The sequence below is a fragment of the Pseudorca crassidens genome, chromosome 13 (genome assembly GCF_039906515.1).
Source record: "Pseudorca crassidens isolate mPseCra1 chromosome 13, mPseCra1.hap1, whole genome shotgun sequence".
In the NCBI taxonomy this organism is placed as follows: Eukaryota; Metazoa; Chordata; class Mammalia; order Artiodactyla; family Delphinidae; genus Pseudorca; species Pseudorca crassidens.
Window position 1 is genome coordinate 81,081,498 of NC_090308.1, and position 26,442 is coordinate 81,107,939.

General features: G+C 45.7%; 1 protein-coding gene across 2 annotated transcripts in view; it reads left to right on the forward strand.

Annotated features, from left to right (window-relative positions):
* Positions 1–6,458: 6,458 nt before the first annotated feature.
* Positions 6,459–26,442, forward strand: part of B3GAT2 (beta-1,3-glucuronyltransferase 2) — a 79,617-nt gene continuing 59,633 nt past the window's right edge. For both annotated transcript variants that reach the window (XM_067702849.1, XM_067702850.1), the window contains exon 1: positions 6,459–7,191. In XM_067702849.1, coding sequence (XP_067558950.1) covers positions 6,595–7,191 — 597 coding nt within the window. In that variant the 5' untranslated portion in view covers positions 6,459–6,594. The remainder of the gene's footprint in view (positions 7,192–26,442) is intronic.

The window sequence follows — 26,442 nt, forward strand, 5'->3', positions numbered from 1 at the left end:
GAAGTCTAGGGGCTTCCCTGGTGGTGCAGTGGTTGAGAGTCTGCCTGCCAATGCAGGGGACGCGGGTTCGTGCCCCGGTACGGGAGGATCCCACATGCCGCGGAGCGGCTGGGCCCGTGAGCCATGGCTGCTGGGCCTGCGTGTCCGGAGCCTGTGCTCTGCAACGGGAGAGGCCACAGCAATGAGAGGCCCGCATACAGAAAAAAAAAAAAAAAAAGAGTGAAGTCTATTTCCCCCAGGCCGGTGGGGCTTCCAAAACTAAGTTCTGCTGGCGGCTCCTCTTCCTGGCTCTGGACCCCTGGGCTGGGGAGCCCGACGGGAGGCTCACAATTCTCACTCCTGTGGGAGAAGCTCTGCAATATAATTATTCTCCAGTTTGTGGGTCGCCCACCTGGGGGTGTGGGACTTGATTATATTGTGAGTCCGCCCCCTCCTACCTGCCTCGTTGTGTTTCCTTCTTTCTGTATTTAGTTGTAGAAGATCTTTTCTGGTAGGTTCCATCCAGTCTCTTTCACTGATGGTTGTTCTACAGACAGTTGTGATTTTGCTGTGCTCCTGAGAGGAGGTGAGCTCAGGGTCTTTCTACTCCGCCGTCTCTGCCACTCTCCTGAGACTCCTTCTTAAAAGTTACAGCAAAACAGACTTTAAAAGGGCCTATATGATAAATCACTATTCGTGTTGTACTTATGTAAATAATCAAGCCAATTTTCTTGAGAGTAGACTTGTTTTACAAACAAATTCATCTTCCTTCGATTATCTTTGGTAAAAATGGGGGTGACTGTCTGGGGAAAATTCTGCATCAGTGAAAGCTGTGACACACCCGCGTGGCTTTTGAACCGTGCCATGTTCACTGACTGGGCTTCTTCTCCTCTTCGTAATCTCGTTCCTGCCATTTTGTGCATTTCGTCAATAATTAATATTTCCAATTTTTCTCCCACCCTCTTGACCTAACGTCACTGAAAACTAAAGCTGCCCTTTTTCTGAATCCCAGCAAGCTGAAGTTGGACGACTTGATACAAAAAAGAAGAAACCAAGGAAATCACAACAGATCATGTATAGACAACCTTCATGCTGGCTGTAGGCCCCTCAGAAATTTTACCATGATACGTATCACCTGATGCCATCACCAGAGATATTCAAATTACCAAAATATAAATAAATATAGATATAGATATAGATATAGAGATATAGATATTAGATTGCCACTACCTATCCTCAGTCTACCATCTAAAGATGCTTCAAGCCCAACCTCTAAAAATCTCGACTGACTGCCCTCTGGACTCAAAAATTCAGTTTATAGTTTGTTCTAATCATTAACCTTTTTCTTTTATTTCCATAGACATGCCCCTTATTAAATGACTGTTACTCGTACTATATTAAGGCCTAATTTAGATATCCCCACCTCACAATTTCCACCTACACCATTGCCTCCCGAAATAGGACATAACTGTTTAACTGACTAACCTAGTCTCTGGACCAAGAGACTGATTCCATGAGATATGGGATACTCTACCCACCCAGCTTCTGGGTCCAGCAGTCCCATCTTGGTAAACAAACAGTAGTACATAATCACTTATGTAGTTTAACCTTTAATTATGGAAAATTTGAAACATGTATAAATAGGTCCAATAATATTGGAACCGCCATGTGTAATATCCTGGCTTCAACAATTATCAACTCATGGCCAATCCTGTTTCATTGTATTTTGCATGTATAAATGACTTTACAGTGTTTAACATATTTTCACCTGCATTATTTCTTTTGATTCTCATGACAACTGTGAAAGGTAGATTACGTAGTTTTACGGAAAAATCCTATTTCTAACAAATTACCATTTTAACGTAAATGCCAATACTTAAGATAGCGAGGGGAAAAGATATAAAGGATGCTAATATGCCTTACGCATGTTTTATTGTTCTTTTGTGCATCCTAATTCATTAATAAAGAGAAAAGGAGGAACGCTGGCATGTTTTATCTTCCGCTATTATTCAAACTAAATGAAATTATTTTTCAATAAAATTATTAGGATAAACTGCCAATTTCTAATTTTTGAGAAAACCACTTTTACTGAATAAACTTGATCCCAACCCATCCTACAAAAATAGTTTTACTGACAAACTACTGCTAATGTCACATTTTGTACATAACAGCTGCAAATGTCTACAATTTTAAGGAAGCATTAAAATTTAGAACAGTTCTAGGCCAAAGTTGATATTTGAAAAGGATCCAGATGCATGAAAATAAATTAACCAAATGAGCCATTTAATTTGTGAGTTGGATGTCATTTTTCTGACAGTGATCAATGAAGTTGTCATGTATCCCTGGAATTTGGGACTATTCGAATTATTTATTATTTTTATTAAGTATTATTTATATTTATAATTATTAATTATTTATAATTATTATTTATTATCATTCTTTCACATAATTGTATCTGAGATTTTATCAGAAAATATTTATGTTCACACACAGGTGGGTATTGATGATCAATACCGTCCCCATTACATTAGTATTCCCACATGAGTTAGTTGATTCTTCTTACAACCTGATTTGCATTCCCATAACATTATACAAATATTTACAAATACCTAATTGTGTATAGCTTTTTTTCTTGATCTCCTTCTCACTTGACTAAGAATGTCGTCAAGGAAGTTCCAAAATGCTCACGTGAAGGTTGATTTAGTCACACTAGCAGAACCCCAGGCTCAAATGTCACATGGGATCAGTTCTATACAGAGCACTAAACGGGCTGCAGTCTTTTTGCTGCCGAAGTAACAGTTGCATATTACTCACCAAGGCAAAATGCAAACGTTTAGTGATTATGTTGTTTGTTAACTCCCCAGATGAGGTATTTTTTTTTAACCTCTGTTTATTTGAGAACAGCAGCTGAATGCTGAAACACAGTAGCCGATGCCAGCAATCCAAGGCTTCACTAGTACAGAAGAAGCAATGCTCACTTTGTTACACAAATAATTAGAGAGATTAGATGAAAATAAACACCAAGAGGATATACAGAAGCTCTGAAGTTAGGTAATCATTTTAATTACTCTAGTGACTTTCAACAACCTTCATTATCAGCTGCAGATCACGTTTAAGTTGTTTCATGTAAGAAGATTGTAAACAGATATGGAAATGGACTACAGCTACCCGTGATTATGCTTCAGAAAAATGACACTTTCTTCATGCTTCCATGTAAAGAAGCTGTTTCCATTCTAGCACCTGATAATTCTCTCAAGATTTTTAAAGCATGATACATTTTTGCACTCGAAAGTGTTTTACCCTGGTTTGGGGCTTCAGATGGACATTCTTAATAATTTTTATAGCTTTATATCTTTGCTCAGATTTGATCATGAAAGATATGGGTCCACATTTCTGAGTCACTGAATGTAGAACAATGTGGCATATTCAGTTGTTTGAAACAAATGTCACTTGGAATCATGTCACCCTTATTGTGTGACAAGGGGTACCTTGTATTTGGGGAAAGTTGATTTCCTCTTTCTTCCGGTCCCTACCCCACCTCCGGAAGACTCTACCACACACCCCAACACCTTCTCCACAGGTGCGGGTCCTATTTCGAGGCATTGTCACGAGGATCACACAGATCCCCTGGGGTGAGACGTTCCTTTGAGGAAGTGTTAACCTGTGTTTAAATACCATCAGCTCCTCTGCAAAACACTTTACCTAACGTATCCTATTTAATCCTTACAAGATTTCGATGGAGTATGTTTTATCAAGTCCATTTTCCAGATGAGGAAACAGGCTTTGAAAAGCTCATTGACTTTCTAAAGTTGCCCAAGCAGCCCAGCTGGGGATCAAACCCCGTTCCACCTGACTCCAAGAAACGTGATGCTCCCAGCAGATGACTGGATGAGATGAACCTGGGTGCAAATGCTGACTAAGGGTAATAGAAAAGATGCACGGACCTCCTGGATGTGCGTGTGCTGGTGAAGTGTTGTGTTGTATGACGCCTGTGAATCCTGGGCAGCAGTCAAAATCCCAAAATAAATTCCAAAATTTGATTGATTTTGCTAAGTGTCTCACCCCTGAACAGTCCTGGTTGCTGGAAAAGAGGCAATTAGGGTATATGTTTTATGGTACACAGGGAATAACCAAGAGGTTCCTACTAACGAAGGTTAGTGACGCTTTTAAGAACAATTCTGTACCCACTCCGACTTCACTACAGGTAACACACAAGGTGTTTCTCTTCAACTACATTAAAAAAAATTCCAGCAGACCGAAAGAGACTTCAGTAACCTTTGCAGGGTGGGCAGGTGTGTGTGCTCTTTCCAGTATTTGAGAAAAGCCTCCACTGAATCCCCTCCCCCACCCTCGTCCGTCCGCCTCCCCCAGGATGCTGACCTTGAAAGCCCGGGGCCTGACCGGGACGCGTTTTCCCGAGGTTGTGCTATTTTCACAGGCCCGTTAAGCTATCCGCGAACATGGGAAGGGGTCCGATGGACTCATTGTGTCCTATGTCTTGGAGGCAGTGATCCGCCGATGTGAAGTATGAGCTGTAGGTGATACTGGGAAGTGGGAGAGAAGGTTAGCCCTTGCGAGGATGGCGGGCGGGGTTAGATCTATAAATTTCACTCTCAGGCTTCAGACTCTGGGCGGGAAGTTGGGGAAATTCACGGACGCGCCAGGGCCTGAGGACGGGTGGGAGCAACCACAGCATCCCGGGCCGGGCAGAACCAGATTCCGGGTCCTGAGAAAACCAGGAGCGGCAGAACCGCCGGACAGAGGGGCCTCCGCCCCAGGGCGCTCCCCGCGCGCACACTCGGAGCGCGATCGCAGGGATTTACTTGTGAACGAGCCTGAGGAAGACAGACAGCCAGGGGAAGACAGGCTCAGAAATTATTTATCATAGTCTGGGGGGACAGGCTTTCCTGCTGCTCTGCGTGCGAGCACCTCCCCGGGACGTGACTACGAAGCAAGGTCCTTCTTCTTTCATCCCCGTCCATCACAGACAGCCAGGGACTTAGCCAGTGGGTACGCTAGATAGAAAAAATCCAGACCAAGCGCCTACGTTTACTCGTGCCTTCCAGGCACTGTCATGGTTCCCACATGTCGCCGTGCGCTCCGTTTGGTTTCGAGCGCACCATGCTTACATCTAGGGGGGCCGGCCCGCCCGGAGGGGCTGTGTCGGGAGAGGCTTCTGCAGGCCGCGCAGAGAAGCCACTGGCTAGACTCGGGGCATCCGCGTCCCGTTTCCTCTGGGCCAACGCCACCAGCCTCGGAGCTTCCTCATCCAGAAAACGAGGTGATTCCACTCCCCAGGCCTTCTCGAAAGGATCGTTGGGCGGGTCGAAAGGAATAATTCTGACGGCAGCCAACTGTGAGGAAATCGGACTCCAAATTAAGAAAGGAAAATAAGTTCCACGTCCTCGGCTGGAGTTTTAGGAATTTCCCCGCAATGATCTAACTGCAGTCAGGCAGCAAACGTTCGGATTGATTCTTTCTTCCGGGCTATCTCACAAGCCAAACACCCGTGTAGGGACCCCTCCGTCTCCCGGGGCTTCTGTTGAGCTCTGCCTTTGGGTGAAAGCGCTTTTTGTCGGCGCTGTGCCGTCCACCCCCAGCACACGAACCCCGCGGCCAGGCGCCAGAGAAGGCATCCTTCGCCCTCTCCCGTCTCCCCTCTCCTCTCACTCTCCACCCGAGGTCTCCCGAGTTTTCCGCACGTGCCTGGGTTTTCCTGGCTGGTCTCCAAAGACCCTGTAGCGTTTCAGACAGCTAAGAGCGCGTGGAGACGGGCGAGCGAGCATCCAGCCCCTGCCCGAGGCCGTGGCGCCCGGGGTGGGGGGGACCATCCTCTCGCTCCCCGCCGGCGGTGCAGCAGCAGCCTCCGGAGCCGGCTGGCCGGGCCCCCTCCCCGCCTCCCCCTCGCGGCCCCTCTCTGCCAGTAGCAGCGCTGCTGTCTCCCCACAGGAGCACTGGGAGGACGCTGGAGTCCGCAGCGCCCCCGCCCCTCGCTTTTTCTTTCTTTCCTGGCTTTGGGATCTTGCTGCCGGAGCCGGGAGCGGTTCTCCGAAGAGCAGAGCGGAGCGAGGCATCGGAGTGCAGGCTTCCGCTGCGGCGCGCGAGCAGAGCTGGGCGCACGGCATCCCCGGCGTCGCCCTCGGTCCTCGCCGCCGGGGCTGGGATGTGACGAAGGAGAGCCCTCGGCGCCTGCCCCCCGCCCTCGAAGGTGCCCCCGGCAGCGCATCGGGGGCCCGCGGCTGGAGTCCCTTTTCCAGCAGCGCCGCGGGACGGCTCCCAGGTCCCACTCTCCGGAAAGAGCGCGGTGGGATCGCCGCCTTCCCGGCGCTCGGCGTAACTCCGGGGCCGGCAGCGCGCGGCTGGACCGCGTCCCGCTTCCCGCCGACTCCCCGGAGTAGGGGCATCGCCGCCCGCCCTGCAGCCCGAGCTCCTCGGCACCTGCGCGGATCCCCCAGGCCCGGCTCCACACCCCCGCAGCGCCCCGCTACCCACCCCGTGGAGAGCGCGCGGACCGCGGCTTCCTGAGCGCGGGCGCCGCCGCCGTCCAAACTGCGCGCTGGGGTCCCCCGGCTCGCCCCGGTCCGGGGCGTCCGAGAGGCCGGGGGAGAGCGCACCATGAAGTCAGTGCTCTTCAGCCGCTTCTTCATCCTCCTGCCCTGGATGCTGATCGTCATCATCATGCTCGACGTGGACACGCGTAGGCCCGCGCCCCCGCTCACCCCGCGCCCCTACTTCTCGCCCTACGCCGGGGGCCGCGGGGGCGCCCGCCTCCCGCTCCGCCGGGGCGGCCCGGGGCGCGGCCGGGAGCAGCGCAACGAGTCGCGGCCGCCGCCGCCGCTGCCGCCCGAGCCGCCGCTGCCCACCATCTATGCCATCACGCCCACCTACAGCCGCCCGGTGCAGAAGGCCGAGCTGACACGCCTGGCTAACACGTTCCGCCAGGTGGCGCAGCTGCACTGGATCCTGGTGGAGGACGCGGCTGCGCGCAGCGAGCTGGTGAGCCGCTTCCTGGCGCGCGCTGGGCTGCCCAGCACGCACCTGCACGTGCCCACGCCGCGGCGCTACAAGCGGCCCGGGCTGCCGCGCGCCACCGAGCAGCGCAACGCCGGCTTGGCCTGGTTGCGCCAGAGGCACGGGCACCAGCGCGCGCAGCCCGGCGTGCTCTTCTTCGCCGACGACGACAACACCTACAGTCTCGAGCTCTTCCAGGAGGTAGCGGCCGGCGCGCCCCGCCGGGGGGGTGGGGCAGGCGGGCGGGAGGGGCCCCCGCGTGCCGGTCCTGACGCCGCTGCGCTGGGCAGTGCTCACCTACCCGGGCGCGCACTCGGGACTTCAGGCGCAGAGCTCCGCAGCCCCCCGCTGGCCCCGGGGGTGGAGGGGGTGGGAGGATCACTGTGACTCGGGGAGGGAGTCTGGCGGGGGCTTTGCTGCTCCCCCGCCCCGACACACACACACCGGCCCCACGATTGGGCCGAGGCGGTGGCGCAGGTGTGAGGCGCGGGGATGATTTCTAGGAGCTGGGCTCTGTCCGACCTGAGGATGGAGCTCCGTGGGGCCGGGCTGCGGGAGAGACCGGGGAGGGACCCAGCGCACTGGGGGCGGGCTCGGTGGTCTCCGAGGCCCTTCTGCGCACACAGGTGTGATTCTGAGTCTAGAACCATATCGGGAGGACGGTGGAGAAGGAAACTAAAAATCAGAGACACATTTCTCTCGTACAGTCCGCTGGCACGGAAATGGTTACTAGAGAAAACCCTGACTTATAAGGGGTCCTCCTTCCATCTCTTCCCGCACCCCGCAAAGGCCCTTTCAGACTCTAAAGATGACCCCCTTTAAGAGGAAGCCCTCTGGTAACTGAGTCGAGACTGCCCTGCCCTGTGGTTCTGTCTTTCTGCAGTCCGAGGTATTAGCTGGACTGCCCGTTTCCTTTTCCTTACCCTTCTCTAGGACCCTCTTTGGACACTCTGGCACCGGACCATTGCATCCTGGTGCCCGCCATGAGGTCCTCGGCGCAGCCCGGCCTGCTGCTGCTGCGATGGCACAGTTTCCCTTGGAGGCTACAGGTGCACAAAGCCATCAGGCACCCGGTTAGAACAGGTGTTAGTTCTTGAGGCTGGTATATTGCCGCCTGAGTGTGTGCGCATGCGCGGGCGTTCTGCAAATGAGGCTGGATTGCGTAGTTTTTCACTTTTCTTGTTCCTTTTCCACAAATATAGCGGAAAAAAAATCTTGGGCTTTTTGATATATCGTGGGACTGTTGCCTTCCTCTCCCCCAAATTCCTGACATCCTGCCTTCGAGACGCCATCATCCCTCCTCTTCCGCCAAGTAAACTGGACAATCTGTACGTCTAGAAGTCACAAACGTCCCATGCTTTCATCCAGATATCTCAGTTTGGCTTTCATAACCTCAGGACGGAGCTATTCTGTACCTCTCCAGCTTAATTTTTCTGCCTGTGTGGCTTTAAAAATCCATTTCTTAAGGGCAATTGCTACCTTCATTTCTTTTTTTTTTCTTTTCTTTTTTTTGCGGTACGCGGGCCTTTCACTGTTGTGGCCTCTCCCGTTGCGGAGCACAGGCTTCGGACGCGCAGCCCCAGCGGCCATGGCTCACGGGCCCAGCCGCTCCGCGGCATGTGGGATCTTCCCGGACCGGGGCACGAACCCGTGTCCCCTGCATCGACAGGCGGACTCCCAACCACTGCGCCGCCAGGGAAGCCCGCTGCCTTCATTTCTATTCATCCTCTCCTGCTTCATGAATAAAAGGACCAGTCATTGCTCCCATCTTTTCTTTTCATGCTTTCGCGATGAAGGGCTTTCTTCACATGTTCCCTCCCCCCCGAAGAAATCAATAAGCTTGTCATCTATAGTATGGTCTTCATTATAACCAAGATTAGAGATATCATCTGATGTTTTAAGTTGGGTTCTTATTGTGATCCTGTTTGCGTACTCTTGCCCCCAAAAGACGTGGTTTGTATTCTGAAGCAAAGACCCTTACATTTCAGTACACCATCATTTTAAACCCCAAAGTCTTTTTTTAAAATAATATTTATTTATTGCTTATCATATTCTAGTAGGATCTTAGGTTTAGTTTTTTTTTTTAAACATCTTTATTGGAGTATAATTGCTTTACAGAGTGTGTTAGTTTCTGCTTTATAACAAAGTGAATCAGCTATACATATACATTATATCCCCATATCTCTTCCCTCCTGCGTCTCCCTCCCTCCCACCCTCATTATCCCCACCCACCCACCCCCCACCCCCCCAGGTGGTCACAAAGCACCTAGCAGATCTCCCTGTGCTATGTGGCTGCTTCCCACTAGCTATCGTAAACCCCAAAGTCTTTTTTTTTTATTTTTTTTTTATTTTTAAACATCTTTATTGGAGTATAATTGCTTTACAATGGTATGTTAGTTTCAGCTTCACAACAAAATGAATCAGTTATATATATACATATGTTCCCATATCTCTTCCCGCTTGCGTCTCCCTCCCTCCCACCCTCCCTATCCCACCCCTCCAGGTGGTCACAAAGCACCGAGCTGATCTCCCTGTGCTATGCGGCTGCTTCCCACTAGCTATCTATTTTACATTTGGTAGTGTATATATGTCCATGCCTCTTTATCGCTTTGTCACCCAAAGTCTTTTTTCCTTCTTCTACAACTTGGAAGTTGCCCTACCTGTGAAAATGTGTGGTCTTATGTAAGCAAAATACTGAACATTATTATTAATTAACCTTTTAAGGGGACGGGCTATGAAGAGCCGTGAGTTTCAGTTTCTTCCAGCTTCTAGCCAGTTGGTGTGAGGTATTGGATTGAATTGGCACAGAGTTAGCACAGACGGGCAGAGAAATGGCTCAGAACACAGTCTTCCTTTGATGTTTCCCAAACTGAAAGGAAGGCTTGGTGGTGGTGGATATGAAGCAGCAGAAGAATGCAGTAGGGTTTTTTTAATTGGTCCATGGGGGAGAAAAGAGAGAGAGAAGATAAAAGAAAGAGGCGAGGGTAAGGAGAAAAAAATAGCTTTGGCTGAGAGGAAACTATATAGGAAAGAAATGCAAAACTTTCAAGACACTAACGTTTTGTACAGTTGGAAGTAATGAAATATTCAAAATCAACTTAAGAGCATGTGCAACTGTTAATTAAGGAGCGGTGCCACATATACGAAATAAACAAGAGAAGGGATTTTTTAAAAAGCATAACATGCATGATACACTTAGAATTTAAGTTCTGTAGCTCCTGGAGGTTCCTCCCAGACAGGCATTTTGGGACTAATCCCCTTCTCACCCACCATCCCTCCCCCAGCACAGTGTTTTTGGACAAAGCAGGCATCTCTGTGTTCACCAGGCATCTGTGTTGAGACATGCAGTCTTCTTTTACAGCACATTCTTTTCACGGCAAGCAGGATTGCACTCTCTAAAAAGTCAGATTAGTGGAGTTTATGCATCCTTAGTCTTGTGCATTAATGAGCTGGCCTACTCTCCACCAGTTCTGGGAATAATGATTCCATGTGGATTGCAGTCTAGACAGTGCTCTCTTGGAGAAAAGGTAGGACCAGTTAAAACATCTAAAAACTACAGCTCCTTGGGTGGGAGGGCAGGTGCTGATCAGGGATGCTGTAGGGCCAGGCGTACATCTAAGCCCTTTCTGTGGTGCACACACAAATTCATTTTTAAGTAATTCACAGTACCTTAGGAAAGAGTGTCCTGAGTTAACCTTCATCTTTTATTCATGGTGCCCCTCATTTCCACGGTTGATGTTAACACAGATAAGATAAAAGGAGGAAAATGAACCAGGTACAAATGAGCTCACTAAGCATTGGCTGCAAATGAAGGCAAGTAAAAGCTGAAAGTTCTCCAAATTAAATGAAAGGTGCAATAGGCTCCCTGTGTCCAATTATTCCTCCCTGGTAACTGGAATGGAGCCTTCTTCTCCCATCCAGCTAGCTAATTCTCAGGCTCCCCTTTCAACTGAGCTGTGCCACCAGGAAAGAAATATTTGCATCGAACAATCCTATGCTTAATAGCCAAATCATTTGCAAATGAAGCTGTGTGAATTGTAGCCGCAGAAGCTGGGCTGTCCATTGGAGAAGGAGGTGCCTGGAGTTTTCCACGTTGCCAGTAACTCAGCATGGCCTCTTCCTGTGGCCTTGATGGGGTTTGGCACCGTGGCTCCCGGGTAACCCTGCTGCCCGCCGCCTGCACACCCCATCGACATAGCTCTCCGGAAGCGCTGATTCGCAAAGGATGTACACGGCTTTCGTAAAAATGGCAGCCACAGACCTACGGGACTGTAGCTGGTCACGTTTTCAATAACGCTATTGATCAGGTTTGTGTCCTTTGCTGGAAAACCTTCCAAGCTCTCTCGAGTTCAAAGCAGCCGCCTTTCAGGTGAAGTTACTTTCACCTTGGGAAACCCGTTGAGTTGAGAGGTTAAAAAAGGGCACTTTCCAAGCAAGAAAATGAAACTTTTACAACTTTAAATTGAGCGAGGTGAGGCTGAAAGACAAGCTGACTCTGAAAACACCTTAGGGGCTCAGGAAAGGGCTCAGTTAATGAGACCGGCTTTGGAAGACGTTTCTGGCAAGCAGTGAACTAGAGAGGCCCTTTGTTGGATGCTGTGTTGGGTGCAGTGAAGCGGTTTGTGTGCCGGGAGTGGTGAGGGCGAGTTTGTCCTGCTCTTTTCTGATCATTTATACATATGTTCCTCCCTTTACATGCAGCTCACTGGAGCCCCTAATCCAAAGGATGTTCAGATTTACAGTGTTCGGCACTTTCCCCCTAAATAGTAGATTCTGGATGTATTTCCTGAAAGGAGACAGGAGATCTCCCTTTCCTTTTTCCCCTGACGCAGTTACTTGGTGTGGGATGTTTATCTTTTCAAAGTGAAGAAACCTCAAAGATTCTCTTAGGGGGTAGCATCCAACGACGATTTTACCTGAAATGCTCCCCTTGTGTTTTCTTTCTTCCCACCTAAAAGCATGTTAATAGCCACACCATAAGTCTGATCAAATGTGAGAATTGTGTAAACTGGATTTATAAAACTACGGGCAGCTTTCTTAGGCTATCAGTGTTAAATCTGTACGTTTTCTTTACTCCCGCTGGGTGGACAGTACTTGAGCTGTGGTTCCTTTTTGACAGGGTTCTCCTTGGACACCAGCAGTTTTCATTTGGATTTTGATATTTTAATGGGCCAGAAATAACTCTGGGTTTAAAAGGCCTTCTCTCTTCTGCCTCTTCCTATTGTCTTTTTCCCATTCTTCGTCCTCCAACCTACTTTTCACCGATTATTCTGTCTCATGAATAGACATGAAGGCACGTCCGGGCTGTTGTCAGCTACAATGAATGTGTGTCTTTTAAGCATTTAGACTTTGTCTGAAGCTTCCTGGAAACTAGTGGGCGACTCCATTTTCTTCCATCTACCCCACTTGCCTCTGGATTGCAGGCTTGTAAATTTTCTTGTGTGAACAGTAGTGGAATAGTAATTGCTTTTAAGGCATGCTACGGAAGCAGAATAGAAGAACTGAAGTCGACGGCCTTATTTATTAACTATTCCAGGTGCTACTCAAGTAGTGGGGGTTTTTTGGTACAGAATTCAATAATCTTCAGAGATATCTATTCAGACCTCTTGGACTCTGATGAAATATTTGCTTGGTCTGCATAAATTAAGATAACATTATTTATCTTTGATTTGCAGTGCTGTTGAAGCATGCCATTTAAGTTTTGCGTAGTTATCAAATTCTCCCCTGAAACACAAATAAAATCGTCATACCAATCCCTAGGTAGGTAGGTAGGCCGCTAAGTAGGCAGGTTTAGATTTCCAGTTCATAGAAATAAACTAAGATAATCCATTGTTCGTACCAGGTCATTTTTGGGGACAACTTTAAATAAATGTGTGAGATACCCTTTACCATGGATACAAGCAAAATGAGCACTTACTGTGGGCCACGAACCATATTTAGGGTTTTACGTGTATTAGTTCATTTGATCCTCACATCAGCCCCTGAGGTAGGCTCTAGTATGGCCCCCATTCTCCACCGTCCTAATGCTAATGTTTAGGCATGAACACAGTTCTCTGGTGAGTGCAGGGACTTTTAAAAATACAGCCTGAATCTAATATAGTCGTTACCCGGATCGCTAAAATCAGCGTCCCCCGTTTACAGAAGAGCTGAAGTAGCAGGAAGTGGCTTACAAGGTCATGGAGCTGTTCCGAGACAGGATGGGGGGCCCAGTGCCCCGGTTCTGGAGCCTGCCCTCTGACGCCCTGCAACCCATCCCACTAACGTGTATAGTCAGGTGGGTGCGTGTCGTTGTGACGAGTAAAGCGTCCGATCACCGGAGTCCTCTGATACCATTCTAGCTTCTGCCGTACTTGAACTCGGTCTGTCTTCTTTTCTAAGCATTTATATTAATTAACTTGTTTGTATTGAGATCTAGTTGATTTACAATGTTGTGTTCATCTCAGGTGTGCAGCAAAGTGATGCAGTTTTAGATATGGGTCTGTCTTCTGGGCTGTTGTCAACTTCTCATGTTCTCTCTTGACCTTTTCTTCCTGATGTCATTGGATCTTATGGAAATTTTGCCTCCTCCCTGTCTCACCAAGAGACCGTTTGATTTTTAGATTATTTTTTCAAGTCAGGTGAAAACTGCCAAGTTAGTGCGTAACCTGTAGTCTTATATGTTCTTGAACTGTATATTCCTGGGAACAGGTAAGAATTAATTTCTGCAAGAAGATGACACATTAATTTTTTTTTCCTCAGTTGATATGTGTACATCAGCAACGGTATCTGCTGGGCGTGTACCCTGTCAGGGCAGACAGATTGAAGGGAAGAATAATTTTCAGGATAGAATGATGATGGGGGGTGATGCTGGATTGTTCCAGGTGGGCTCAGTGGTTTACCATCAGGACAGAGGAGCGGGGCTGGGGACCTCAGCCAGTCTGAGCTGCAGCTGGTGTGGGTGACACACCCCTGCCAGTTGCTTCCTCCCATGGGCGCTGGGGCAGCCCCCCGCCCACCCCTGGAGCACAAGATGAGCTTGTAGGAACCTTTGAGGTGGTCATTATACTGACCACTGCTGGCCCGCACTCACAGATTCACCAGACGACTCCCTTGTGGGTAGGAGGTTTGTTAATGGTCTGATTCTTCTGGTACTAGAAATTTCCCTGGATTAAAAACAAAATTAGTAAATCCTGAGCTGAGTCTTTTTGCATCCTAGGAAAACCTTGAGGATGGCTGTTCTTTACCAAAAGTCAGATTATTTGGTCTTTTTCCCCAAATAACTAAAAACTCAGTTGTTTTTGCCCCCCCCCCATCTCCTCCATCAGTGGAAAGAGAACTTTAGACAGTATGTGAGTTACGTGCAGGATCTAAGACCGTCGTTCCTGCCGCCCAAATGGTAGGCATTTGTCAATTGTCTCTTCATCTCTGTAATGAAAGCTGCATGTGCTAAATGCTGAATGTTCGCCATTAACTGGGTTTTCCCTGATCTAAGTGTATTCTAGCAGTAATAGGGTATCACTGTGCCAGATTCCTTGTGCCTACTTGGGCTTAATTAAACATGACCATGTTCAGAAGATATTTGAACGTAATGAATTGGTATCCTCCTCCACTTAACAGATGTTAATTGAGCACCTACTATGTGCCGGGTACTGTGTTAGTTACTGCAAGGCGGAACACCGCTGTGAACGCAGAGCGTCCCCGCCCTCTCAGATTGAGCATCTGGACCACATCCGCACACTAAGATCAGTGCCTGTTGAGAGAAATGCAGGTACCTGGGTGGGTAAAGCAGAGGCCCTGATGGAGCTGTGAGTTGTAGGAGGGAGTGACATGTGAGCTGACACCTAAAGGAGGAGGGCTGGGTGGGGCATGGGGCAGGGAGGAAAGAGCCCTCCAGGCAGAGAAAGCCATGCTCGCCAACAGTCTGTGAATTTGGAAAGTGTGGACACAGCAGTGTGAGGGACATGCCTTTACTTTTTTACATCTGCTTTTCAGATGCTCCATCAGGCAAAGCTTTGACCTTTACGTTCTTAATTAGAACTTGGATTAGGTGGGTAGTAAATTAATAGAAAAAATGTAGATATATATATTTGTCCATCTAGTTGTACCAAGGAATTGTTAATGTAGACAGTTGTGATTCATTGTGGCAGCTAACGTCACTTTATGTAACGGAGTGCAGCATGTGTGTTGCAGTTCACTGTCTCTCCCGCTAGAATATAAACTCTGTGAAGGTAGGAATTTTCTTCTGTTCACTGCTGTGTCTCTAGTGTCTGGCATTTAGTAAATGCTCACTCAAAACTGAGTGGATTGTAGGAAGCTTTGGAGCTGAGGGACTCTGTTCCCTCCCGAAGGAGGCTGTTCCTGGAAAGGGGCCCCCGCACAGGGACTGTCAGTCAGATCATAGCCTTGAAGTCTGTGTGTGGGGCTAGGGTTACACTGAGCCCTTTAAGTAGTAACTGGAAGAAAAATTGGCCCCTGCTCTGACTCTGAGAGCTTTCAGTGCTGAGGAGAGGGGGAGAGAGACCCGTGAACATTAGTGTGTAGCCAGGCGTCCCTGTGGATGCCTTGAGGGCGAGGGGAGGGGTGTGGAGCCCGCGGGGGGTGTGCCCGCTTCCCACGTGTGAGGCTGGAGGCTGGTGGGGGGCTCGAGCGGGAGCTTGGGGGTTAAACAGCCCCACGTTCAAGTCCAGCTTCACCGCCCAGAGGTCGTGGGACATAGGCGAGGGTTGCCTGCCCTACTACGATGGCCCCCAGTACTGAACAGAGGTGCCTTATAAACATTGTTTTAACATCTTTATTGGGGTATAATTGCTTTACAATGGTGTGTTAGTTTCTGCTTTATAACAAAGTGAATCAGTTATACATATGTTCCCATATCCCCTCCCTCTTGTGTCTCCCTCCCTCCCACCCTCCCTATCCCACCCCTCTAGGTGGTCACAAAGCACCGAGCTGATCTCCCTGTGCTATGTGGCTGCTTCCCACTAGCTATCTATTTTACGTTTGGTAGTGTATATATGTCCATGCCTCTCTCACACTTTGTCCCAGCTTACCCTTCCCCCTCCCCATATCCTCCAGTCCATTCTCTAGTAGGTCTGTGTCTCCATTCCCGTCTTACCCCTAGGTTCTTCATGACCTTTTTTTTCCCTTAGATTCCATATATATGTGTTAGCATACGGTATTTGTCTTTCTCCTTCTGACTTACTTCACTCTGTATGACAGACTCTAGGTCCAACCACCTCACTACAAATAACTCAACTTCGTTTCTTTTTATGGCTGAGTAATATTCCATTGTATATATGTGCCACATCTTCTTTATCCATTCATCCAATGATGGGCACTTAGGGTGCTTCCATAAACGTTCTTTTCCCCTGCTTCCCTGCGGTGGCTGCCCGGGTGACGGGTCTCCCGCAGAGCTGCGCTGTCCCACTTGGGTAACTGCCTCTGAGTCCTCTGCTCCTGAAATCTGGACGGAGTTTCTGGAGGCCTGGAGGGGAGGAGGGGGTAGAAGTGCTTGATTTTCCCAAGTTAGTCTGTATCTGGGGGAACTGGGAAATTGGGGATCTGAATTACACCGCTGGGTTAGGACGGTGATTAGCGAGACAGGAGTTAAAGAGGGCTTGTCGATAAAGGGTCCTGGAGGAGGTGAGATGGGAGAGAGTAGAAAGCAGCTTAAGGAGGTTTTAGGCTGGGAGGATGTAGAAGGATGTCCTCCTGCGGGTCAGGAGGTGTGGGGCTGGCTGGGGAGTGTGTGCAAGGTCGCAGGTTGGCGTGCCTGGGTCTCAGAGCAGGGCATACACGCAACTTCCTGCAGCTCCTGGGTGTGCGTGTTAGTTACGGTTGGGGCCCCAGCCTCTGGCGTGGACCTAGGGTGTTTTACATGATAGTTTTTTTCTGCCATGAATGCACGAATCAAAGAGGCAACATGTTACAAAGGAGGGCACAGCTTAATAGGAATGAAATGAATCCACTTTTCAGGCACATGATTAGAAGCAATAGCTTGATTTTTTAAGGGTCGTCTGCTGGGTGGGAAGGTTAGCTGTATCGGGCTCCCCAGCACCTGTTGACAGAGGAAGCAGGGAGGATCGACTGGACAGGCTTTCCCTGTGCCCAGGCCCCTCCAGCCTTGGCTGGAACACTGAGGGGTATCCGCCGCCTGGCACTTACGGGGAGGTTCACCCCGAGCTGCTTTCTGGTTTTTCAAATGTTGCTTAAATTTTCATAAATAAAAACATTTTATAGCCCATTTCCTGCCATCCTGGGGAAGACGTAGCCGTTGGAGTGGGGGCTGCGTGCGTGCGTGTGGCCCCATCTGTCCGTCCGCAGGTCCCTGGGCACCTTCTGGGCTGTATGGGTGCCGATGGCTCTCTCCTCTCCCTGTTCTTTCTTCACAGAGTCTGCGCCATTCAGGTTAGTCTCTGACCAGAAGTGTGATCACACCCAGGGGTCTTTGATATTTTCTGTTCATATAACTCCTAAAAGAATTCGGTAAAATTACATGCCCTCTAGGGTATTTTCAAATTGATGTCTACATTTTAAAAATCATTTAAAATAGCTGCAAAGCACGTGATTTCCAGTGTATTATAGTGAATCACTCTGTTGTACATCTGAAACTAATATAATATTGCAAATCAACTATACTTCAATAAAAAAAGGTCTCTGTAGGTTTGGGTTAACAATATAATTAGGAGGTGTAAACAAGTCATCAAAACAACATAAATGTTACAGAGTTGTAGAATTAAGTATAAAAGCTGCATTTCTTGGAACTTGATTTCTTACTGAAATAGGTGAAGCATTTTGTTGCTGTTGATACATACTTTGTATCGTTGTTGAGTGTTACTTATTACTAGAAGGAGGTGGGGCTCGGCAGAAGTTTGGTTGCCATTGGGTCACCCTTGTTTGGATGAAGAAGTAAATAAGATGGAAAGCATTTTCTTCTAGCAGAGTTCTTCACGTTTTTGAACCCTCAAGTTCTAAGCCGAAAGTCATATGTTGATCTCTTAGCAAAAATGATTTTAATAATCTATGGATGACATTCGTTCAATTTTGTTGAAGAAAATGTCGAAACCTTCTGTCTTCTAAAAGGACTTATTACCCATTCATTAGAGAGGTTAGTTTTCTTGATAAGACAGCAGTATTTCTAACTGCCTTTGTCTGGTCCTGGAGCACATTTAATATGATCCAGGATGGATATGAAGCTGGAGCAGGCCAACTGGGACAAGGATGGATGAAAGGCAGGACCTGCCCCTCCATCCAAGGAGCAGATTTAGGGGAGCGTATGCAGGGTGGCCCAGGGGTTGAGAACGTGTCCCCTTAAAGGTATCTGCGCTCACATGGTCCAGGAGAGTCTTCGTAGACGCCCGAGGCCCAGGCACCCCCAGCCTGAAAACTGCTGTTTTGGTAGAAGGAGCATTAAGTTAGGAACTGGAAACTGTGGGCTCCAGGCCCGGCCGAGCCAAAGCCCTCGGCCCTCAGCCCTCGTGACCGCAGAGGTGTTGACCCTTTGCTGTGTGCTAGGCCCCATGTTAGGCGCTGAGATGTTTAATTCTCCTCGTGTGTCTAAGGCGGGAACCAGGGTGTCCTTTTTACAAATGAAGAGAAGCCCTACTATTCAGCTTCCCCACGGGCCTGGGGGTGACGTGTACAGTTGTAGGGACTCCGTGAGGGGATACATGTGTCACGTGGGTCAGAAGGGCAGCTTCCCAACCCACCTGGACATCTGCTGTGCCCAGGGCCTGGCCCCAGGAGCTGGGGAGAGGCTGCAGAAGACACGATGCCCCAGCGCCCCCTGCTGCCGTGCCTGCACAGCCCCAGCAGTCGGCCGAAGGGTCCACGTGTGGACACGTTATCATCTAGATAAACTCCACGTTGCAAGACTAAAATGCGTGTCCTTCTTAAAGGTCAAGTGACAGTTTGGGGATATTTTTGTAACTTTGAAAAGTTCCTCCACTGCATCTGTTCACGCTGGCGAAAGTGCTCGAGGCGTCCTTGGGAAGTCTCTCTGCCAGGGGAGCTGCAGCCTTGCTTTGCAGAGAAGCTCGGGCTCCCACTTTGCAGAGAGCTGGGGCGTGGGGCTCTTGCTAATTGCCTTTGATCCCTGCTGGGCATACTCAAAAGACAGGTTTTATGCTCTTTACCTGTTCTGGTCTTGCCTTTCCCCTCTGTTTAGGGATTTTAAAAAGATTTAAAAACAGAAACATAATAAGAACCTGCTGTATGACACAGGGAACTCTACTCAACACTCTGACATGGCCTGTATGGAAACAGAATCTAAAAAAGAGTGGATATATGTACATGTATAACTGGTTCACTTTGCTGTACACCTGAAACTAGCACAACACTGTACATCAACAATACTCCAAGAAAAATTCATTTTAAATAATTTTTTTAAAACCCCCAAAGCGTTAATATAAAGTCGTGTTGACAGTGCTTGTGGTGTCTGTGGGTGATGATTTGTGGTTTAACGGCACTCCAGAGTTTCCTCTGAAAACCAGTTGATGGTCCTGTAGATTAAAATACAGGCATTCATTTGGTTGCTCTTGGAAATCCGATGACATTTAAAAGCAAACGCCTATTCTCTGTTTCTTGTTATGTCTCTCTTCCCTCCTTGGCAAGGGCCGTGGGGCAGAAACAAAAGTTGAGTATGCGTTTTAGAATTTTTATTATGGTAAAATATGTGTAACGTGAAGTTTACCATTTTAACCATTTTTAAGTGTGCAGATCCGTGGCGTTTGAGTACATCCCCTCTGTTGTGCAGTCATCACCTCTGTCCATCTCCAGAACTTTTTCGTCATCCAAACTGAAACTCTGTACCCTTTAAACAATAACTCCCCAATGGCCCTCCCTTCCAGCCCCTCATAACCTATAATCTACTTTCTGTCTCTATGAATTGCGCTATCCCAGGTACCTCCTATGCGGTAGAATCATGCAATATCTGTCCCTTGGGGTCTGGCTTATTTTATTTTATGTAATGTCTTCAAAGTTGATCCACATCGTAGCACGTATCAAAATTCCATTCCTTTTTAAGGTTGAAAACTATTCCGTCGTATGTACGGATGATATTTTGTTTATCCTTTCAACCACCAACGGATGCCGGGTTGTTTCCACCTTTCGGTTGTTGCGAATGCATCTTTGAACGTTGGTATACAAATATGTGTTTGAGTGTCTGCTTTCAATGCTTTTATGTGTACATATTCAGAAGTGGAAAATATGGTAATTCTGCATCTAAATTTTTGAGGAACTGCCATACTGTTTTACCAACTGTTGTTTATTTTTTGTAATAGACAACCTAAGGGATGTGAGGTGATATCTCATGGTTTTGATTTATATTTCCCTAGTGATTAGTGATGCTGACCATTTTTTTCTTGCGCTTGTACTATTTGTATATCTTTTCTGGAGAAATGTCTGTTCGTGTCCTTTGCCGATTTTGGAATTAGGTTTGTTTGTTTTTGTTGAGCTTTAGGAGTTCTTTATATATTCTGGATATTAGTCCTGTATCAGATATGTGATTTGCAAATATGTTCTCCCATTCTGAGAGGTGCTTTTTTATTCTGTTGATAGTGTCCTGAAGTTTTAAATTTTGATGGAGTTCAGCTTATCTATTTTTTTCTTTTGTTGCCTGTGCTTTTGGTATCATGACCAAAAAAATTGTTGCCAAATTCAATGTCATGAAGCCTTCCCCCTGTGTTTTCTTCTAATAGGTTGCAAAATTTTAGCTCTTTTGATTAGATAATTAATGTTGATTCATTTGGAGTTAATTTTTGTACAAAATATTACATGGTATCTTTTGCATGTGGATATCTAGTTTTTCCCAGCCCCATTTGTTGAAAGGACTGTCCTTTCCCCATTGAATGGTATTGGCACCCTTGCTAAAAGTCATTTGACCGTATATATGTGACCGTTTATTTCTAAGCCCTTTATTCTACTCCACTAGTCGATATGTCTGTCTTTATGCCAGTTCCATACTGTTTCGGTTACTGTTGATTTCAAGTAAGTTTTAAAATCAGGAAGTATGGGTCCTTCAGCTTTCTTTTTCAAGATTTTTTGGACTATTTGGGGTCTCCTACGATTCCATTTGATTGTAGGATGGATTCTTCTATTTCTGCAAAAACCACCGGAGTTTTGAGGGGGATTGCATTAAATGTGCACATTGCTTTGGGTAGTATTGGTATCTTGACAATATTAAGTCTGTGAGTCCATGAACATGAGACATCATTCCAGTTATTTATGCCTTCTCTAATTTCTTGCAGCAGTGTTTTATAGTTTTCAGTGTACAAATATTTTGCTTCCTTGGTTAGGATTCTTCTTCTTTTTTTTTTTTTTTTTACATCTTTATTGGAGTATCATTGCTTTACAATGGTGTGTTAGTTTCTGCTTTATAACAAAGTGAATCAGTTATACATATACATATGTTCCCATATCTCTTCCCTCTTGCAAATCCCTCCCTCCCACCCTCCCTATCCCACCCCTCTAGGTGGTCACAAACCACCTAGCTGATCTCCCTGTGCTATGCGGCTGCTTCCCACTAGCTATCTGTTTTACGTTTGGAAGTGTATATATGTCCATGCCTCTCTCTCACTTTGTCACAGCTTACCCTTCCCCCTCCCCATATCCTCAAGTCCATACTCCAGTAGTTCTGTGTCTTTATTCCTGTCTTACCCCTAGGCTCTTCATGACATTTTTTTTTCTTAAATTCCATATATATATGTGTTAGCATACGGTATTTGTCTTTCTCTTTCTGACTTACTTCACTCTGTGTTACAGACTCTAGGTCCATCCACCTCATTACAGATACCTCAATTTCGTTTCTTTTTATGGCTGAGTAATATTCCGTTGTAGATATGTGCCACATTTTCTTTATCCATTCATCTGATGATGGTCACTTAGGTTGTTCCCATCTCCGGGCTATTGTAAATAGAGCTGCAGTGAACATTTTGGTACATGACTCTTTTTGAATTATGGTTTTCTCAGGGTATATGTCCAGTAGTGGGATTGCTGGGTCATATGGTAGTTCTATTTGTAGTTTTTTAAGGAACCTCCATACTGTTCTCCATAGTGGCTGTACCAATTCACATTCCCACCAGCAGTGCAAGAGTGTTCCCTTCTCTCCACACCCTCTCCAGCATTTATTGTTTCTAGATTTTTAGATAATGGCCATTCTGACTGGTATGACGTGATATCTCGTAGTTTTGATTTGCATTTCTCTAATGATTAATGATGTTGAGCATTCTTTCACGTGTTTGCCGGCAGTCTGTATACCTTCTTTGGAGAAATGTCTATTTAGGTCTTCTGCCCATTTTTGGATTGGGTTGTTTGTTTTTTTGTTATTGAGCTGCATGAGTTGCTTATAAATTTTGGAGATTAATCCTTTGTCAGTTGCTTCATTTGCAAATATTTTCTCCCATTCTGAGGGTTGTCTTTTGGTCTTGTTTATAGTTTCCTTTACTGTGCAAAAGCTTTGAAGTTTCATTAGGTCCCATTTGTTTCTTTTTATTTTAGTTTCCATTTCTCTAGGAGGTGGGTCAAAAAGGATCTTGCTGTGATTTATGTCATAGACTGTTCTGCCTGTGTTTTCCTCTAAGAGTTTGATAGTGTCTGGCCTTACATTTAGGTCTTTAATCCATTTTGAGCTTATTTTTGTGTATGGTGTCAGGGAGTGATCTAATCTCATACTTTTACATGTACCTGTCCAGTTTTCCCAGCACCACATATTGAAGTACTGTCCTTTCTCCACTGTACATTCCTGCCTCCTTTATCAAAGATAAGGTGACCATATGTGCGTGGGTTTATCTCTGGGCTTTCTATCCTGTTCCATTGATCTATATTTCTGTTTTTGTGCCAGTACCATACTGTCTTGATTACTGTAGCTTTGTAGTATAGTCTGAAGTCAGGGAGCCTGATTCCTCCAACTCCGTTTTTCGTTATCAAGATTCCTTTGGCTATTCGGGGTCTTTTGTGTTTCCATACAAATTGTGAAATTTTTTGTTCTAGTTCTGTGAAAAATGCCATTGGTAGCTTAATAGGGATTGCATTGAATCTGTAGATTGCTTTGGGTAGTAGAGTCATTTTCACAATGTTGATTCTTCCAATCCAAGAACATGGTATATCTCTCCATCTTTTTTTTTTTTTTTTTTTTTTGCGGTACACAGGCCTCTCACTGTTGTGGCCTCTCGCATTGCAGAGCACAGGCTCCGGACGAGCAGTCTCAGTGGCCATGGCTCACGGGCCCAGCCGCTCCGCGGCATGTGGGCTCCTCCCAGACCGGGGCACGAACCCACATCCCCTGCATCGGCAGGCGGACTCTCAACCACTGCGCCACCAGGGAAGCCCTCTCTCCATCTATTTGTATCATCTTTAATTTCTTTCATCAGTGTCTTATAATTTTCTGCATACAGGTCGTTTGTCTCCTTAGGTAGGTTTATTCCTAGATATTTTATTCTTTTTGTTTCCATGGCAAATGGGAGTGTTTTCTTGATTTCACTTTCAGATTTTTCATCCTTAGTGTATAGGAATGCCAGAGATTTCTGTGCATTAATTTTGTGTCCTGCTGCTTTACCAAATTCATTGATTAGCTCTAGTAGATTTCTGGTAGCATCTTTAGGATTCTCTATGTATAGTATTATGTCATCTGCAAACAGTGACAGCTTTACTTCTTCTTTTCCGATTTGGATTCCTTTTATTTCCTTTTCTTCTCTGATTGCTGGGGCTAAAACTTCCAAAACTATGTTGAATAAGAGTGGTGAGAGTGGGCAACCTTGTCTTGTTCCTGATCTTAGTGGAAATGGTTTCAGTTTTTCACCATTAAGGACGATGTTGGCTGTGGGTTTGTCATATATGGCCTTTATTATGTTGAGGAAAGTTCCCTTTATGCCTACTTTCTGCAGGGTTTTTATCATAAATGGGTATTGAATTTTGTCAAAAGCTTTCTCTGCATCTATTGAGATGATCATATGGTTTTTCTCCTTCAATTTGTTAATATGGTGTATCACGTTGATTGATTTGCATATATTGAAGAATCCTTGCATTCCTGGAATAAACCCCACTTGATCATGGTGTATGATCCTTTTAATGTGCTGTTGGATTCTGTTTGCTAGTATTTTGTTGAGGATTTTTGCGTCTATGTTCATCAGTGATATTGGCCTGTAGTTTTCTTTCTTTGTAACATCCTTGTCTGGTTTTGGTGTCAGGGTGATAGTGGCCTCGGAGAATGAGTTTGCGAGTGTTCCTCCCTGTGCTATATTTTGGAAGAGTTTGAGAAGGGTAGGTGTTAGCTCTCCTCTAAATGTTTGATAGAATTCACCTGTGAAGCCATCTGGTCCTGGGCTTTTGTTTGTTGGAAGATTTTTAATCACAGTTTCAATTTCAGTGCTTGTGATTGGTCTGTTCATATTTTCTATTTCTTCCTGATTCAGGCTTGGCAGGTTGTGCATTTCTAAGAATGTGTCCATTTCTTCCATGTTGTCCATTTTATTGGCATAGAGTTGCTTGTAGTAATCTGTCATGATCTTTTGTATTTCTGCAGTTTCAGTTGTTACTTCTCCTTTTTCATTTCTAATTCTATTGATTTGAGTCTTCTCCCTTTTTTTCTTGAGGAGTCTGGCTAATGGTTTATCAATTTTGTTTATCTTCTCAAAGAACCAGCTTTTAGTTTTATTGATCTTTGCTATCATTTCCTTCATTTCTTTTTCATTTATTTCTGATCTGATTTTTATGATTTCTTTCCTTCCGCTAACTTTGGGATTTTTTAGTTCTTCTTTCTCTAATTGCTTTAGGTGCAAGGTTAGGTTGTTTATTCGAGATGTTTCCTGTTTCTTAAGTTAGGATTGTATTGCTATAAAATTCCCTCTTAGAACTGCTTTTACTGCATCCCATAGGTTTTGGGACGTCATGTCTACATTGTCATTTGTGTCTAGTTATTTTTTAATTTCCTCTTTGATTTCTTCAGTGATCACTTCGTTATTAAGTAGTGTATTGTTTAGCTTCCGTGTGTTTGTATTTTTTACAGATCTTTTCCTATAATTGATATCTAGTCTCATAGCATTGTGGTCAGAAAAGATACTTGATACAATTTCAATTTTCTTAAATTTACGAAGGCTTGATTTGTGACCCAAGATATGATCTATCCTGGAGCATGTTGCATGAGCACTTGAGAAAAATGTGTATTCTGTTGTTTTTGGATGGAATGTCCTATAAATATCAATTAAGTCCATCTTGTTTGATGTATCCTTTAGAGCTTGTGTTTCCTTATTTATTTTCATTTTGGATGATCTGTCCATTGGTGAAAGTGGGGTGTTAAAGTCCCCTACTATGAATGTGTTACTGTCGATTTCCCCTTTTATGGCTGTTAGTATTTGCTTTATGTATCGAGGTGCTCCTATGTCGGGTGCATAAATATTTACAATTGTTATATCTTCTTCTTGGATCGATCCCTTGATCATTATGTAGTGTCCTTCTTTGTCTCTTCTAATAGTCTTTATTTTAAAGTCTATTTTGTTTGATATGAGAATTGCTACTCCAGATTTCTTTTGGCTTCCATTTGCATGGAATATCTTTTTCCATCCTCTTACTTTCACTCTGTATGTGTCTCTGGGTCTGAAGTGGGTCTCTTATAGACAGCATATATAAGGGTCTTGTTTTTGTATCCATTCAGCCAATCTGTGTCTTTTGGTGGGAGCATTTAGTCCATTTACAGTTAAGGTAATTATCGATATGTATGTTCCTGTTCCCATTTTCTTAATTGTTTTGGGTTCGTTATTGTAGGTCTTTCCCTTCTCTTGTGTTTCTTGCCTAGAGAAGTTCCTTTAGCATTTGTTGTAAAGCTGGTTTGGTGGTGCTGAACTCTCTCAGCTTTTGCTTGTCTGTAAATGTTTTAATTTCTCCATCAAATCTGAATGAGATCCTTGCTGGGTAGAGTAATCTTGGTTGCAGGTTTTTCTCCTTCATCACTTTAAATATGTCCTGCCACTCCCTTCTGGTTTAAAGAGTTTCTGCTGAAAGATCAGCTGTTAACCTTATGGGGATTCCCTTGTGTGTTATTTGTTGTTTTTCTCTTGCTGCTTTTAATATGTTTTCTTTGTATTTAATTTTTGACAGTTTGATTAATATGTGTCTTGGTGTATTTGTCCTTGGATTTACCCTATATAGGACTCTCTGTGCTTCCTGGACTTGATTAACTATTTCCTTTCCCATATTAGGGAAGTTTTCAACTATAATCTCTTCAAATATTTTCTCAGTCCCTTTCTTTTTCTCTTCTTCTTCCGGAACCCCTGTAATTCGAATGTTGGTGTGTTTAATGTTGTCCCAGAGGTCTCTGAGACCGTCCTCAGTTCTTTTCATTCTTTTTTCTTTATTCTGCTCTGCAGTAGTTATTTCCACTATTTTATCTCCCAGGTCACTTATCCGTTCTTCTGCCTCAGTTATTCTGCTATTGATCCCATCTAGAGTATTTTTAATTTCATTTGTTGTGTTGTTCATCGTTGC